The 16233-nt window shown below is 27.4% G+C and overlaps 1 protein-coding gene across 1 annotated transcript in view; it reads right to left on the bottom strand.

Moving 5' to 3' along the window:
• The window catches only part of LOC107437649 (uncharacterized), a gene marked incomplete at its 5' end in the record, with an annotated part of 38718 nt that overhangs the window by 14434 nt on the left and 8051 nt on the right, over positions 1-16233 (bottom strand). The window contains 10 exon segments of the mRNA XM_016049739.3: positions 563-612; positions 3599-3617; positions 5182-5230; positions 5981-6005; positions 7794-7947; positions 10155-10297; positions 12167-12253; positions 14463-14514; positions 15220-15270; positions 16132-16200. Coding sequence (XP_015905225.1) covers positions 563-612; positions 3599-3617; positions 5182-5230; positions 5981-6005; positions 7794-7947; positions 10155-10297; positions 12167-12253; positions 14463-14514; positions 15220-15270; positions 16132-16200 — 699 coding nt within the window.

Genomic DNA, 16233 nt, shown 5'->3' with positions numbered 1-16233 from the left:
AAAAAGAATCTTAAGAAATTAACATTTATATTCATTTTTGGATCAATTAAATTTAAGATAAAATAAACAATTATAATAAATGATTCAAAACATTTCTGATAACAATTAATAAGAATAAAATGTAATAAATAATTACAAAAAATTTCTTAAAAAATTTGCAATAAGAAAGGTATTCCTGACAGGCATTACATAGGCCAATTTAGACATAAGCTAAAATAATTATATATTGTAGTTTTGAAAAAAAAGGAACCAGTTAATAGTAGAATTCCAAAAGAAATAATATGTAATTCTGAAAAGACTATGTAAAAAAGAATGTTCTTAGTTTAACTTCAATATGACACATTCCAAGAATTTCGCAGCTTTTGTTAACTCATTTTTAGATCTTTCTGTACACGTTAAATACTTTAATAAAGTTTAAATTTGCATTAGTATTTATGTTTAAATACAAAAATTTAAAAGCCATTAATAGTACTTTCTTTCCATCATAACTTACATATTTTTAAACTATTAAATGCCACTTTAGAATTGTATGTTCTAAATACAATTGAATAAAATTACTTACCCTACAAAAAAAATCACTCATAGAAGTATCCAAATGTTCTACAGCTGAAACTGAAAGCACACATACATAAATATGTATATATAAAGAGCATCTACAATGATTTAATATATATATATTATCACTATACATTACTACTAAATCTTGAAAGCTGTTAACATGTACAGAGTGCCAAAAAGAGAAAAAACAAACAGACCACCCTAAATAACTTTTGATCTAATGATCCGATCTTCACGTTCTAGAGATCATTCTTAATGGTTTGAGGGGGTAACCTCAAATATGCTAATTAATTAGTGCAGGCGATATTTTAAGTTACGAATTCAGACACAAAAACATACTTTCTTTAAATATACATGCCTTTTTTCAACAAATTCAGATTTCTGAAAAAATATATGGGGGATAGCCGCAATCAAGAAAATATTATCCCCGTAGTTTGGTCAGGAGAACAATCCTAATTTTACTTTTTGCGTATTACGCCATATCTAGAAAACTTTTTAAGCGAATTGAAAAACTTTTTCACACAATTATAAAATTCATTTGTCTAAAGATAATTAATTCCATGCAAAAATTTTATTATTTTATTTAATAATAGTTGAATAATTTTGAATTGTAAGGTATACCATTTTTACATCATTTCAAAATATGTAATTTTACATGACAAAATATAAAATTGGAGAAAAATTAGTTGAATAGTTCCATCAAATCAAATCTTAAATATACGAATTCTTCAAAATTAAATTTTTGTCTCTTGTCAGGGTGGTCCTTTTTTTTGGCACTACCTAACTAATTGGAAGATGAACTAGGGTAATACATTAAATTGCAAGAATCAAGAGTGTTCACAATTTACCTAGGTAACAATTTCACAATTTATTAATGGTTTCTATATTCTTAAAGTTCAAAAATTCGTTTCCCTCAAACTAATTTGTTGATTTTACCTGATTAAAAACTTCATTTGCTGCAAAAACACATAAAAAGGAAATAATGCACTTCATATGGACTTTGAAACATGTCTAGTGTTACTTCCTTTTTATCGATTTTCGAAGCGAATGAAGTTTTTAATCAAGTAATATCTTACTGCTTCAGTTTGTTGGGATTATTCATTTAATTTGTTGGTTGTTTAATTGTATTAATTGAATTGATTCTTCAGATATTGGAAAATAAACAAAGGACATTAGGTTAATTTCATTAATTTTAATAATATGTTAAATCAAATTATTCTAGTTAGATTTTAAAGTGATTGATGATTGATTTTATCAAACAAATGTGTTGATTGTTTGATTGATTTTTGAGGAAGCAAAACAATAAATAAATAACATTGTGTTAATTTAAGCATGTAGAAAGGTTGCTGTTGTCCAGTAGACTTTATTTTCACTTTAATGAATGCATAATTGGTAACGAGCCAATTATATTGCTAATGTGTAGATTACCTACTAAATTTGGAAAATGAAACAATTTTTTGGTGTTTTAATGTATCACCCAAGTTAATCTGCAAATTCTTTAGATAATCCGTAGAATAACCAGACATGTGATTGCTGGAAGAAGAAATTATCTGAATTTTTTTCCCCCCAATGTGCAGTTCTTTTAGTACTTTTTCTAGCAAACGATCTTTTGAATGTTTACCAATTCGGTTATTTATTATTATTATTAATTATATACTTTTGTGTTTACTTTAGTAGTTCATTAATTCTAGTCAAAGTCACTATGGATTAATTTTTTTTTTTTCAATTTCGTGTTCTTGAAGTTTATTTGAAATGCATTTTTCTCTAACAAATCTGCATATAAAAAGGTCATGGTTTGTGAATGAGAACCGAGAAAAAAAGAGGGTGCCGGTAAAGGTGGAATAAATGTCTAGTTAACGTGACTTATGCTAAGTAACAAAATTCGTCCAAATATAAATTATTCATTTGCAGAAGTTCATGAATATATCTTGAGATTTGCGGAATTCCACGAATTAACACAAACATCACATGCCTGATAACTCATTTCTACACTTTAGCAGTAACACATACACAAGGTGTTTGTAAATAATATGGCCAAAGTAAAAGAACAAAATAGGAACTACTCAAAAAAGAATATAACTCTGTCTAGAGAAACTAGATGGAGTTTCTATGAAAACAATTGGACCAACCAACCAACAGCCCTTGCAATTGCTAAATTTGGCTTCAATAGACTTTTTAAAAGGCCTTTTTTAAAAATTGTGAAGGAAATCCCTATGTCATTGCAGGAAGCCTGTTAAAAACAATTGAAGTAGAAGAAGGGTGTATTTGAAATGCACCTATGACCAATGCTGCAATTTTGCTATTGACCAACCAACAGCCCTTGCAATCGCTATATTTGGTTTTAATAGATTTTTCATCAAGTTTTTTAAAAACTTATTCAGGAAACCCGTCTGAATCATTCTGATAATTTGAAAATTTCCGATCATGTACAGTTATATAATGTACAGTTATATACCAGCCTGACTCATGTACGGGCAATACATGGTTCAGGCAGCTAATGTAATGTCATGTCAAGCACCATGTGGAAATTAGGGGGCGGTCAATAAATTTAAACTATCATATATTGCTATATAAATTAGCATTATTAATTCAAATAAGAGATATTGAATTGAAAACAGAAATCTGCCTATTCTTCATATTGATTATTTTAAAACCTGTATTCGTATTCATAGAAAAAGGGATATTCTAAACACACACAAAAATGAAGAAGGTTAGAATAAATAAAAAAATAATAAAAAAATGAGGACAAATAAAGGCAAAATATTTTATCAGGAATATTACAAACCCTGCTATATTAAAAAGTGCTATATTTTAATTTAAAAATTTAACTAAAGTGCATTAATTATAGGAAAAAAATTCTTTGAACAATTCTAAAAATTTGAGACTTTTACTTAAATCTCGTAAGTAGAAATAAAATATTTTAAAAAGACCCTCATACAAGGAAGTAGAAATAAGACATCAAAAATGCACTAAATATTTTATAGATAAATTTCAAAACACAAGAGTATAAAAGACATAGAAAAATAAGTAATAATTTTACCTAACTGAACTTCATCATCCTGAAAATAAACAAATTAAACAATTAGTAAAATGTATTTATTTTTAAAAACAATGTTAATTAAAGATATTTGTTTCATTGTAATTCAATAACTTAAAAATACCAATAAAGATACAAGCATTTTCTTTTTTTTTTTTTTTTTTACTACGCAATGTTCATTTCAGAAGAATAAAATAAATAAAAATCTGTTTCTATAAAATGGTTCTAAAAAAAAAATATTATAATTTTATTCATTAAGTTTTCCCATTCAATAAATAAGTCATTATAATAAATGGGTATAAGTCATAATAAAAAATAGGAACAGAATACACTTATAATAATAAATTAAGTCATTATATTAAATATGTATTTTATTCATTTATAAATATTTGTCATAATTTAATGTCTCAAATATGCTAAATAATTTGTGCAGACAATATTTTAACTTACGAAATCAGACACAAAAACATACTTTCTCTAAGCAAATAGAATTTTTTTCGGCAGATTTGGATTTCTACCCCTCAAAATATAGGGGGAAGCTGCAATCTGGGAAGCATAGTTTGTTCAGAAGAGCAAAGTTTGTTCAAAATTCAAACTAAATATTAGTTATACTTTTTGCTTATTTCAAGATATCTCAAGAATTTTTTAAGCAAGTAGAAAAAATTTTGCACACTATTATAAAATTCGTTTATCCAAAGAGAATTCTATGCATTTTTGAATAATAAGAAATAAAATTTTTTACATTTTAAACAATGCAGTTTTATACAGCGAAATACAAAATTTAAGTGAAATTGGTCAAATAGTTCCAAAAAATTATCTTTGGAATTATCCAAGAAATGGAAATATCTTTGAATAAACAAATTTTATAATTGGGTGCAAAAGATTTTCAATTTGCTAATAAAGTTCTTGAGATATCACGAAATACACAAAAATTAAATTTAACACTAAGGAGACTTTGGAGGCATGGAAACTTTGTGCCATATTTCCCAAATTGCGTCTACCCCTATATTTTTAGGGTCAGAAATCCGAATCTCTCAAAATAAATATATGTTTATGCGGAGAAAGAGTATTTCTATGTCATATTTTGTAACTTATAATATCATCTACACTAATTAGCATGTTCAAGGTCACCCCCTAAAACCATTAAGAGTGAGTCCTAGAACCTGAAGATCCGATTATATGATCAAAAGTTTTTCAGGGTGATCTGTTTTTTCTTAATCACACTATACAGTCAAATAAACAGTCTAAGATAGTGTTCTCTGAATTTCTACTGAGTAGTTCATACAAGAAGAAATATATAATTATTCAAATAAAAGCATGATTTGAATAAAAAAAATTTTTGATAATAAGATTTGTGCAATGTTCTCAACTATCGAGTTAGATAATTTCTCCTTAAAAATATCTTTCTCTAGTATTCTTTGCTTTGAAATTTTACAGACATAAACCAAGATAAAGGGTTATGTGATTAAAGTTATGTAACAAGCACAAATGACTAAAATTTTCAATTACTTAATATTACAAATTATGTAATACTGTAAAAGTGCATCAGATGCCTACTTTAAAATGAAAACTAATATCATACTTACATCATCATACGGAACAGAAAAAGAAGGTAGATATACAGGTGTTTGATCCCTAAAAAAATCATATTAAGGTAAATTACCAAAACACATACTTTATTCTTTTACAATCAAAATAACTTGCAAGTGAATTAAGGCCCAATACACTATTTAACCCTCTGATGATAATACAAGTTAAAAAAATAATATTTCAGGCTGAAATATCTCTTGTGTAAAAATCATTTATCCTACTTTTAATGAGTAAAGAAAAATTGTAGAGGAAAAGAGAAAAAAATTTCTCAAGTATTTAAAACTGCAAAAAGTTTAAACATTTAAAAAGATTATATTATAACTATGTATGATCAGAATTTTCTAAAAGTGGTAAAATATACAAGTTTTGTCGAAATATGCAAGATTTAAAATATGTAATGATAAAATAAGCAATCTTAAAATAACTTGCAAGGGAATTAGAGCCCAATACATTATTTAATCCTCTGATGATAATATAAGTAAAAAAAAAACATATTTCAGGCTGCAATATTTCCCATGTAGAAAATCAATTATCTTCTAAGTGAGTTTTAAAATGAGCAGAAATGTTAGAATTTTTAATTTTGCTTAGAAGTTAAACGTCAACAGGAGCATGTTTTATGTGAATAAATAAAAATAGAATTTTTAAAAATTATAAAATTCTTGATAAGTGGTCATATTAACTCAATCGCAAATGCCTAAATTTTTTGGTCTTTCTAGAATGCATTAAATGTGAAATCTAAGTTATCACATCATTTAAATAAGTGGTAATCTACATAATATCATATTTCAAACTCACCTCCAACTGGGTCCTGGCTCATCCCCTATAAATGAATAAATAAATAAAACTTATGTATAAATAAATAAAACTTAAAAAATACAATTAAAGAAAAAACTTCAATTTTAATAATAAAAAAAATAGTACTCTATTCAATACAGAGTTATGTAAAGTTCAGTAAATTCTCAACTACCAAGAATTAAACTAATAAAACTGGAATTTTTTAATGTTAATAAATTTTTATATACATAGAAAATTGTTACTTTTAATAACAGTAAAAACTGGACTGTCCAAAATTCATTTAACCTGAGCTTTTTAGAGATCTCTCTAAAACAATTTCTGGTAAAAGAAATTTACTTAAAATTGCGTGTACAATATATACACTTTTTTAATTGCATTAATTTAGGGTACACACTATATATTTCGTAAAATATTCTTTGAGTTTTTCCCAATTATCTAGAGCAAGAATTCTCAAAAATAATACATGCAACAACGCATTGTAACAGTTAAGAAAACATGGTGTATCAGCACATAAAAGAATATATATACATTAAAAATAAGAGTTTTAGGGAGGAAAGGAGATGCTGGTAAGGGTGGAAAAAATGTCTTCTTAACGAGATTTTGCGTAACGAAATTTAAATTTTAGATAAGCAGAACTCCGAGAAAATTTTGTCGGAATATAAATTCTTGATTCGCAAATTTCTGCTAATCAATTGTCTTGAAATTTACGGAATTCTGCAAACTAGCGGTAGAATCACATTTCTGCTGCTTAGAATAAAAAATTATATTCTTTTTAATGAATTATTTTAAAATAGTTTGTTATATAATATATATATGTTACCGTTAAAGTATGAAATCTGTTATTTTATAGAATACCTAGTTATTTCATGAAATAACTGATCGTGTCAGTTAAAGTGTAAAACTCTCTTGTATTTCATGGTTTAACTAGTTATTTCATAAAATAACGATCTGCAGCCCGTTAAAGTGTGAAATAATCTATATCATATATCTCGCATGACAAATACATTTACCTTCCATTTATCTACTGCATTTATCTATTTTAGCTATCATCATAAAAATCACCGAAGAAGGATTTTTGCAATTGGGCTCAAGAAACGGCCGCATAAAACAAAATAACCCAGTGTGTCAGCAAAAAATGTTTTTGTTTTAGAAATAATGTTCTTTGTAATTCCAAGTGTCATTTTAGTAATCCTTGTTGTAACAAATGATTTTATGGTACGTTTCCATAAATACCATTTATACGCTGCATAAATTAGATGAATTGCTTCTTTTTCAATTAATTGTCTATCATTAGCTATTTATAGAATACCTATTTATTTCATTTTAGATAAATTGTTTATTTTACACTTTAACTGTCTCTCATCAGTTAATTTATAGAATACCTAGTTATTTCATAGAATAACTAGTTAAAGTGTCAAATTAATAACATATTACATACTTTAACTGACACGATCAGTTATTTCATGGAGTAACTAGGTATTCTATGAAATAACTGCATTATACACTTTAACGGTAACATATATATATATATATATTAGAAACAAATTTTAAGGCTTCCGTATTTTTAATTGAAGTACTTTTTAAAAATTACACATATGCATATTTTCTTTATCTTATAAATTTAAATTAATTTATTTGTTCAACAAAATTTAAAAAAATTGAAATACTAAAATAATTTTTATGATATTGCTCAATATGTAGTAAGATAAGCAACTCAACGGAATAATCAAGAAGCATTGCCTAAAACTGAAAAGATATACTAATTAATCATAATGCATTCATAAACATACACCAAAAAAAAAAAAGGATTTACTTCGAGGATATTCCTCGGCTACTTCTTTTTCCACGCGTATCCTACCGCGCCCCTTTTTCTTTTCGTGATCATCAAGTATTCTTTTCACTTTCCACTCAATTTGTCTTTTTGGGATGTAACGGTACCTCTCATAACTTGAAGAATCAATTTTTTCCTAAACAAAATAAACAAAACCAAAGTTATATTTTCACTGGTTGAAAAAAGTTATGGGTCCCTATCAAACATTACCTACATAAACACCTAAAAAGGAGAAGAGAACCAATTTATTTATTTATTTTTTAAGGAAAGAGGGAAAATATCAGTATTGTTAATAGGGACATTGACAAGAGAACACTCTATGATGTTTAGGAAAAATTTCATCTTAGACAAGTCATGCTGTCAACCATCCAGGAAATTTGAGTCAGAAGAAAAAAAATCAAAGAATTTTATCAAATGCTTTTAAATTGCTAAGAAACAAAGAACTTTTGATGAAGTGGATTATACTTTTTCCTTAAATTTTGCAGGGTTACCCTAAAAGTTCAGTTGTTGTAGTTCATTTACATCGCACTAGAGCTGCACAATGGGCTATTGGCGACAGTCTGGGAGAAACATCCCTGAGGATGATCTGAAGACATGCCATCCCGATTTTTATCCATCCTCTGCAGAGGCAGTGTTTTCATCATAGAAAAAAAATATGTGAGAATTTCCCACCCTTTCTCAAAAACAGGGTGAGATTTCAAAAAGTTAAGTGAGATTTCTAAAAACTAAAAAAACACAAAAACTCTTGGGAAAAAAATCATTTCTTTAATTATAATACATTTTTAATGTCTTCTATTTTTTAAAGCATTGAATATTTTTGGTGCATCATCATAGAAGATTTTGCCTTTACAAGGTATTTGTCCATCTTACATTAGTACATAAAAAATTTGAACGTCTTACATGAAGAAACCTTACCTACGTTAAACACGTGGTTGCAGAGAAATGTGTTCTGAAAGGGGTTAAGTGGTTGTGTTCTGTTGTTCAAAAAGGCTCTGAACAACACTGGTAAATAGGGAAGCTAGATAACGGGGCAGATGTTGAAAATAATGAAAGATCCAGGAAGAAAAGTGAAACGGATTTTATTCGAAATGGCGTAATTTGAAGCTTTTTCCAAAATGCGAGAAATTTGCGAATTTTGACATTTATTTACAGAATGAGCGAATTTCTCGTGATAATCATTTTTTAATGCAAGAATCTCGCAAGAAATATGCGAGATTCTCTCGTTCTCGCGCTATAGTGAAAACACTGAGAGGGAGTGGCACCCCTGCTTCTGTAGCCTGACGACCTGCACGCGAAGCTGAGCACTTTACAGTAGAACAGTTTAACGAGGACCAATATCGCACACCCTCGGTCCCTAAGCAGTCTGATCCAAGTGGTCACCCACCCGCAAACTGACCGCAGCCAGTGATGCTTGACTTCGGTGATCTGCTGGGAACCGTCAGGGTTGCCACTAAAGTCTGGGGGAAAAAATTCCCTGTGTTTTCCCTGTACATATTAAACACAATATATTAAGAGGAAACAACAATTACTGTGCTCTCGTGTGAGCTATATTGGGCTAACTATATTTATTAGTTTTAATTGCTGGAAAAACAGCTGAACATACTTAAGTAATGCCATAGTAAATTAAATAGTTTAGTATAGCTGAAATATCATAGTTAAATATCCCATAGATTATACTTTGAGTGGTCACCATTTTTTAAAGGACAAAAAGAAGGAACAAAATTCCCTGTATTTTCCCAGTTTGAAATGAAAAAATCAAAATTCCCTGCATTTTCCCTGTTATTTTAGGTAATTTTTAAATTCCCTGCATTTTCCAGGTTTTCCCTGTTCTCCCTGTGGAGTGGCAACCCTGACCGTGTCTTAAAGATCAGTCTACTGCAGTTCAATCAGAATAAAATCTCCTATAAATAGTAAAAATAATAATTTTTAAAATGAAACTTAGCCGAGCTTACATGGATAGCTAGCGAGCTATGCTTACATAATACTTGGACAGATCCTAATAGAGAGAAAAAATTGAGACCCTGTACAGAAAATAACTATATAAACTAAACAGGTAAAATAGAACACCTACTAACTAGTTTTATGATCACTTTTCAACAAATACAACAGTAAAAATTTTAAAAATCAACCAATGCCTAATAAGCTGTATTGCATATGTAATTTTTTTAAATTAAAAAAAAAAAGTCAAAATAAGTCAAATCAATGTTGCAAGCACTGTACCATTGCAACGATTAAAAAGGCCTATGCTAGAATTAATCAGATAAATATAAGGTTAGGTATAGATTAGGGTATATATTAGGTTAAGAAAACGTAGGTCACAAATATTAACTGTGCATTTCATACCAGGCATCGTAAGTAATGTTTAAATCCTGTTAAGTGTTTCATTATTGAGTTTGGGACACACTGCGCTTCACATATCTTACAAAGATATGAAATATCTCTCACTCCCTCAATAGGTGGCCGAACTTCAACAACATCATCTAAACCTAGAAATGAAAATTAATTTGAATTTTAAAGTATAGTCCCAAATTAGAATTTGTTAAACAGTTTATAATAAGAATAAAAGTAAAAAAAAAGAGAGATGTTTAGCATATTGCTAGCTTGTAAAACTCTTTTTTAATAATAAGTCTTTATAGTTATTTATTAGTTTTTTCTTAAGCAATGTCTTGTAATATATATATATATATATATAGATATATAGATAGATATATAGATAGATATATAGATAGATAGATAGATAGATAGATAGATAGATAGATAGATAGATAGATAGATAGATAAGTCGGATCTACTTCTTCCGCCCTTGCTGAGTTCCACGAAAAATAAAAAAATAGTCTTCACATCCGCTTTTTAAAAGTCCTGCACACCTTTAAATGATCTGAATGCTTGAGTTATAATGCAAAAAACATTTAAATTTAAATCCACATTTTACACAATGTTTAGTATCATTTAACACATGACGTCTGTAGAAGAGGAAATGTTTTCGTAAAAGTCTTTTCTTCTTTAATCAGCCACATTCAGGCTAAGACGATTTCTGAAACCAGACATACCAGAAGTTTGTTATCTCATAATCATCATCAAAAATAGGATGTCGACTTAGACACCTAGATATATGGGGTATATATCTATATATAATGAAAGAGACAATCCCATTAATTTTCAATTCAATGTGTTTTTAAGTTTAAAAAAATATTTAACAATCTTTAATTTTTGAAAACATTCAGATATTGCTATTCATAATGGTAAATGCATATTTTTTAATACTGAGTGAGTCAGTGAGCTTTAACGATTCTTTGTCTCTGGTTTGACTCTGGTTATTTGAAGATATACCTTGTATTGCGGCATTGCTAATTCTAAATGAAGAATATTGTGTTTTCTCTTTTGTGTAATTACAGCCGAATATAAGTTCAAGGGAATCAAAGTTGCAAAGATTTGCTCATTGAAACTCTGGATAGTTTAAAGTTAGGTCCAAAAGGTTCAAAGGAGAAAAGAGGTCTCTAGCTTTTTGGAGTGGGAAAAGATGCCTAGTGAATTAAGACAGAAATCAGTTGATAAGTAACCTCAGAAAACACGTAGCTTTTTGGAGTGGGAAAAGGTGCCTAGTAAATTAGACAGGAATCAGTTGATGAGTAACCTCAGAAAACCTCTAGCTTTTTGGAGTGGGAAAAGGTGCCTAGTGAATTAGACAGAAATCAGTTGATAAGTAACTTCAGAAAACATATCTTTCAGCAGCAAATTAAAACAAAAAGAATACGAACAGTTTAAATGAGTGTTAGGTATCAATAGGTTTTCTGAATTAAGAATTTGCAGAGAAAAAATAAAGGTGAGGGATAATCTTCCGTTCCCATTGTCAACGTTTAAAAACTTTAAAGCTTATTTCCTCCTTATGTACTTACTCTTAGTCATAAAATTAATTCAAGGAATTCACAAAAAAATTTATATCTGTAAATAAGTTTAGGCCCGACTCTGTTTCATTGACACATCAGGAAATACCATAAAAGGTGAATTTCATAAAAAATTCATAAAAAGACAAAAAAACTAAATGTTATTTTTGACAAATAACTTCATTGATCTTCAAATTTGAATCTGTCAACCCACGGAAATAACCACATGTTTAACAAAAATTAAATAAAAAGATAGAACATGCCATAAAAAGCATGTAAAAACCGTGCTTTTAGACAGAAATTAAAAATAAATTTATAAAAAACATAATCAATGTTCAATTATAAAGACTCAATAAAATATAAAATATCTTACATTGATAAAATCTATAGTTCAAAATTTAATAACATAATTTAGATTTTAAAGTATATTGTCTGTTCATGAAACATACAAGCATATAAAAAAAAATTTACCTGGAAGTGGACCATCTTTGTAATCTTCAGCAATCTGCTGTATTAGGGAGTCCTCCTTTAAAGTTACATGCTTTGGTTTTTTAGGGGCTACGAAAAAAAATCAAGGAAAGTATTACAAAAAAATTACAAGGGAAAAGATAAATGCTAAGTACTTTAAACTAATTATGTTAATCTAATACTACATAAAAAATATTATAATTAAGGAATAAATTTTTATATATGTCTAAAAAATTCTTTTTTAATGATTATTTATCCTGCTAGAGAGAGAGAAAACTCATGAAAGATTGATCATAGATTTGATAGAATGCAAAATAAAAATTAACTTACCAACTGTTTTTAATTGTTCATTGAGTTAACTTTAAATATAATTATGCATTATTGAATATATGTCCCGCTGCATTATTATTAAGAATGACAGATATTTTAAGTTATGAATTCAAACATAAAAAAATTTAAAAATTAGAATTTTTGATCCTCAAAATATAGGTTGGAGGAAGGGATATTCTGGAAAATATGATTCCAAAAGTTTAGCAAAGAAAGAGGTTGAAAACTTGGTCCTCTTCTGATCTTCTTTGTCTGTTAGTGTTTTTTTTTTCTTCTTTTTTTTTGGTCATATTTCCGAAATTTTTAGCACAAAACTATAAAGTTTTTTATTCAAAAATAATTCTATAGAGAAAAAATATTTTTTTCTATAATTATTTTAATTTCTATTATTCAGTTTATAATTGTTAAAAGAAATTGAATAGTAAGATATACAGATTTTAAACTATGCAATCTTAAATGCTAAATTCAATAACTCGGACAGAATTGGAGAATGAATAATTCTTGAGAAGTAAAATTTTCAAAGTACAACTTCTTTAAAATTTTATTTATAATATTTTTCAGATATCACCTACCCCATATTATGAACATCAAGAATCTAAATTGTTATTGCATGAAAATCAAATCATTAGTGCAAAAGTTAAAGGTTATTGTTTTTTTTCTTTTCTTATTTTGTGCACATTACATATTATTTAAATTAGCCAATACAACAAGCATATTGCTAAGGAGTTTCTGAAACCTAACTTATTAGTGTGTCAAAGATTTATGCCTTAATATCTCCCCCTATACACACAATATAAATATAACCAACACGTAAGTGTTAAAGGAAATTTCCAATTGTTCATTAAATAATTAAAAAGTAGAACAACTAAAAATAAGCAAACTGTACAGATAATCTACAATATGGAAAAATCCTGTACATATATGTTTTTAAAAGTATTAAAACAGGTTTTCAAACAGTGCAAAACAATGTTTTAACAATGTTCTGTCATTGGAAACCAATAATTGATCATTGAATATATCCGAAAAGTAAAAAAAAAAAAATTATATACCCAGTCTAAGAATCAGAAAACAGAATCCTATCAGATGTAATTTAACTGAGAGAGGAAAATTTGCACATATTAAATATTATCTGCTCATGATGGCAAAAACTTATTGGGACTACCGCCTGTCATAGGCTGTAGTGCCCAAGAAAAAGACGAAATATTCTGTAGAATTTAACAAATACCAAATATCTCAAGACAGAATATTATGCATACAAAATCTTATGAGACAAAATTTTACAGAGATAAATATCATAAGATAAAATCTCACACACACAAAATATAAGGAGAGAAAATTTATCTGATTTCACAAGAATAAGACATAATCTTATGCAGGCAAAATATCATGGGACTGAATTTTAAAGGCAGATTATTATGAAGTGAAGACTCCCTAAGTGGAAAAATATTGCGACAGGAAATAAAACATGGGTCAGAATTTAACCAGTGAACAGAATTTATTGCAGACCATATAATTTAAGACAATTAAATTATAAAATATTTTAAGATAAGAAGGCAAAATACTCCAATGGGACAGAATTTCAAAGAGATAAACTAGCATGAGCAGAATCTTGCGCAGACAGAATATCATTTTACAGAATCTCTTATGCTATGATCACAATACTAAGTATTGTAAGTGTCAGAATTTGTTATCGACCTTGAAGATAATCAGTAGTTCACTATGAAAAGATGTAAATAAAATAAATAATTTGATAATCTGAATAAGTAAGTTTCATTATAATTTTTCCTTGAAGTGCAATTCAAATTTTTAATTTCTCAAATTTTGAAATACAAATAAAAAGAAAGATTTCTAAATATATGGACAAACATTAGTAAGTTATACTGACATATGGTATCTTTTAAGAAGCGAAAAATGAATTTTTTAATACTATGTATACATTTGGATAAGAGGAAATAAAAATATAAAAACTTACGATTAATAGGAGGAGGTAGAGGTCGATGTGGAATTTGAGGTGGTATCCTTGGCTGAAATAGTAACAATTTTTCAAAACAGGAAGTTTCAAAATATTTTATGGCAGAAGCACGCAAAAATATAAATAACTAAAAAAAAATTTTCTATATTTAAACTAAATTATTATGATAGGTTAAAATGATCAACATTATTTATCAATAAAAGGATTTTCAGAAGAAAAAATAAGAAGAATATTTTTAAATGATATTCACTTTAATAAATTAACTAAATAAAAATAAATAAATAAAATAAAGCAATTCAAATTTGTATTTAATTTCATAATTAGAATTTAATAGAAGTTCAATTTTCTTTTAATTCATAGACAACAGATCTTATAACAAAATGATGGGATCATTCTTTTGGGAATTATCAGTCCTATTTGTTGCCAAAAGCAGAAAAAAAAAACAATTGAAACATATTATTACGGCACAAAAAAAATTTTTTTTTACTTAGATGCATCTCTCTTAATTTTTGGAATTTGACAAGCATAGGTATAAAGTAATAAAAAATAAAATTATGATTTTTCTATTCAATGTTTTAAACATGTTTAAAACAAGTGTCTTGAACTAAGTATTTTAAAAGTAATGACCACAGTGAGTGGTCATTATCATTATAAATTTTTTGTTCCCAAATTAAAATATTAAACTTTTCATAAAAATTGTAGTAATAGATAAATAATAAAATTCATTAAAAATACAAAGTATTTAAATCCAACAAACCTCATTCATAGATTTCCTTACCACTTCCGGTACAGTCTTAGCTTTCAGATTCTATGTAGGAAAAATATATAATTAAACTCAAATCAAAATACATTATTTAGCAAAATTATTTTAAATTAAATTAAAAATATTGATAGAAGTTCTAATTTGAAAGAGATAGGAATGAAAACAATGGTAATACAACAATAACAATGGACTACTAAGCCCCAGGTAAACAATTCATGACCTATTTATTATAACATTCTGCTCTTCATTTTTTGTCTTTTTACTTTACTGACAGAACTTATTCAATTCATGTAAATGTTGAAAATATTTAAGGAAAAATGTGATTGGTCAAATATAAAAAAAGCTGAAACTATTTTAATGGACTGTTAGCCAGGTATATGTTGTTCGAGGGAAATATTTACAACATTCTGTAACAATTCTGACAATTTTTTAAGTCATTTCCATTGTTTTTCTTCTTGTAAGGTGTTATTGAATAATGTTAAAATACATATAGGTGTTCTTCCCTGTAAGGTGTTACTGAATAATGTTAAAATACAAATAGGTGTTCTTCCCTGTAAGGTGTTATTGAATAATGTTAAAATACATAGAGGTGTTCTTCCCTGTAAGGTGTTATTGAATATTGTTAAAATACATATAGGTGTTCTTCCCTGTAAGGTGTTATTGAATATTGTTAAAATACATATAGGTACCAAGCTAAAATGTGTTTTTTTGGGGGGAAATAGTGCATTATAAACAAATATAAATAACATATTTGATATTTCTAGCTAATAAATATACGAGAAATTAATTTTTTTCTAAAGAACAAGTTTTATGTTCTATAACTTGTATTTGATGCTATAAATATTTAAAAGCAAATTAAGGTAGATGAATCAGTAATTTAAAAATTATTAAAAAGTAAACTTTTACCTTTTGATGTCTTTTTCCTTGCAGATGAGTTTGGTAAGTTGTTTCGCTGTTGACAATGATGTCGCAAACCTGTAATGCAAAATATTTTATTAGTTTGTTAAA

Source organism: Parasteatoda tepidariorum, chromosome 6, assembly GCF_043381705.1.
Source record: "Parasteatoda tepidariorum isolate YZ-2023 chromosome 6, CAS_Ptep_4.0, whole genome shotgun sequence".
Classification (NCBI taxonomy): domain Eukaryota; kingdom Metazoa; phylum Arthropoda; class Arachnida; order Araneae; family Theridiidae; genus Parasteatoda; species Parasteatoda tepidariorum.
Note: the sequence above shows the minus strand (reverse complement) of the source record. Positions and strands in the feature narration are given on the sequence as shown.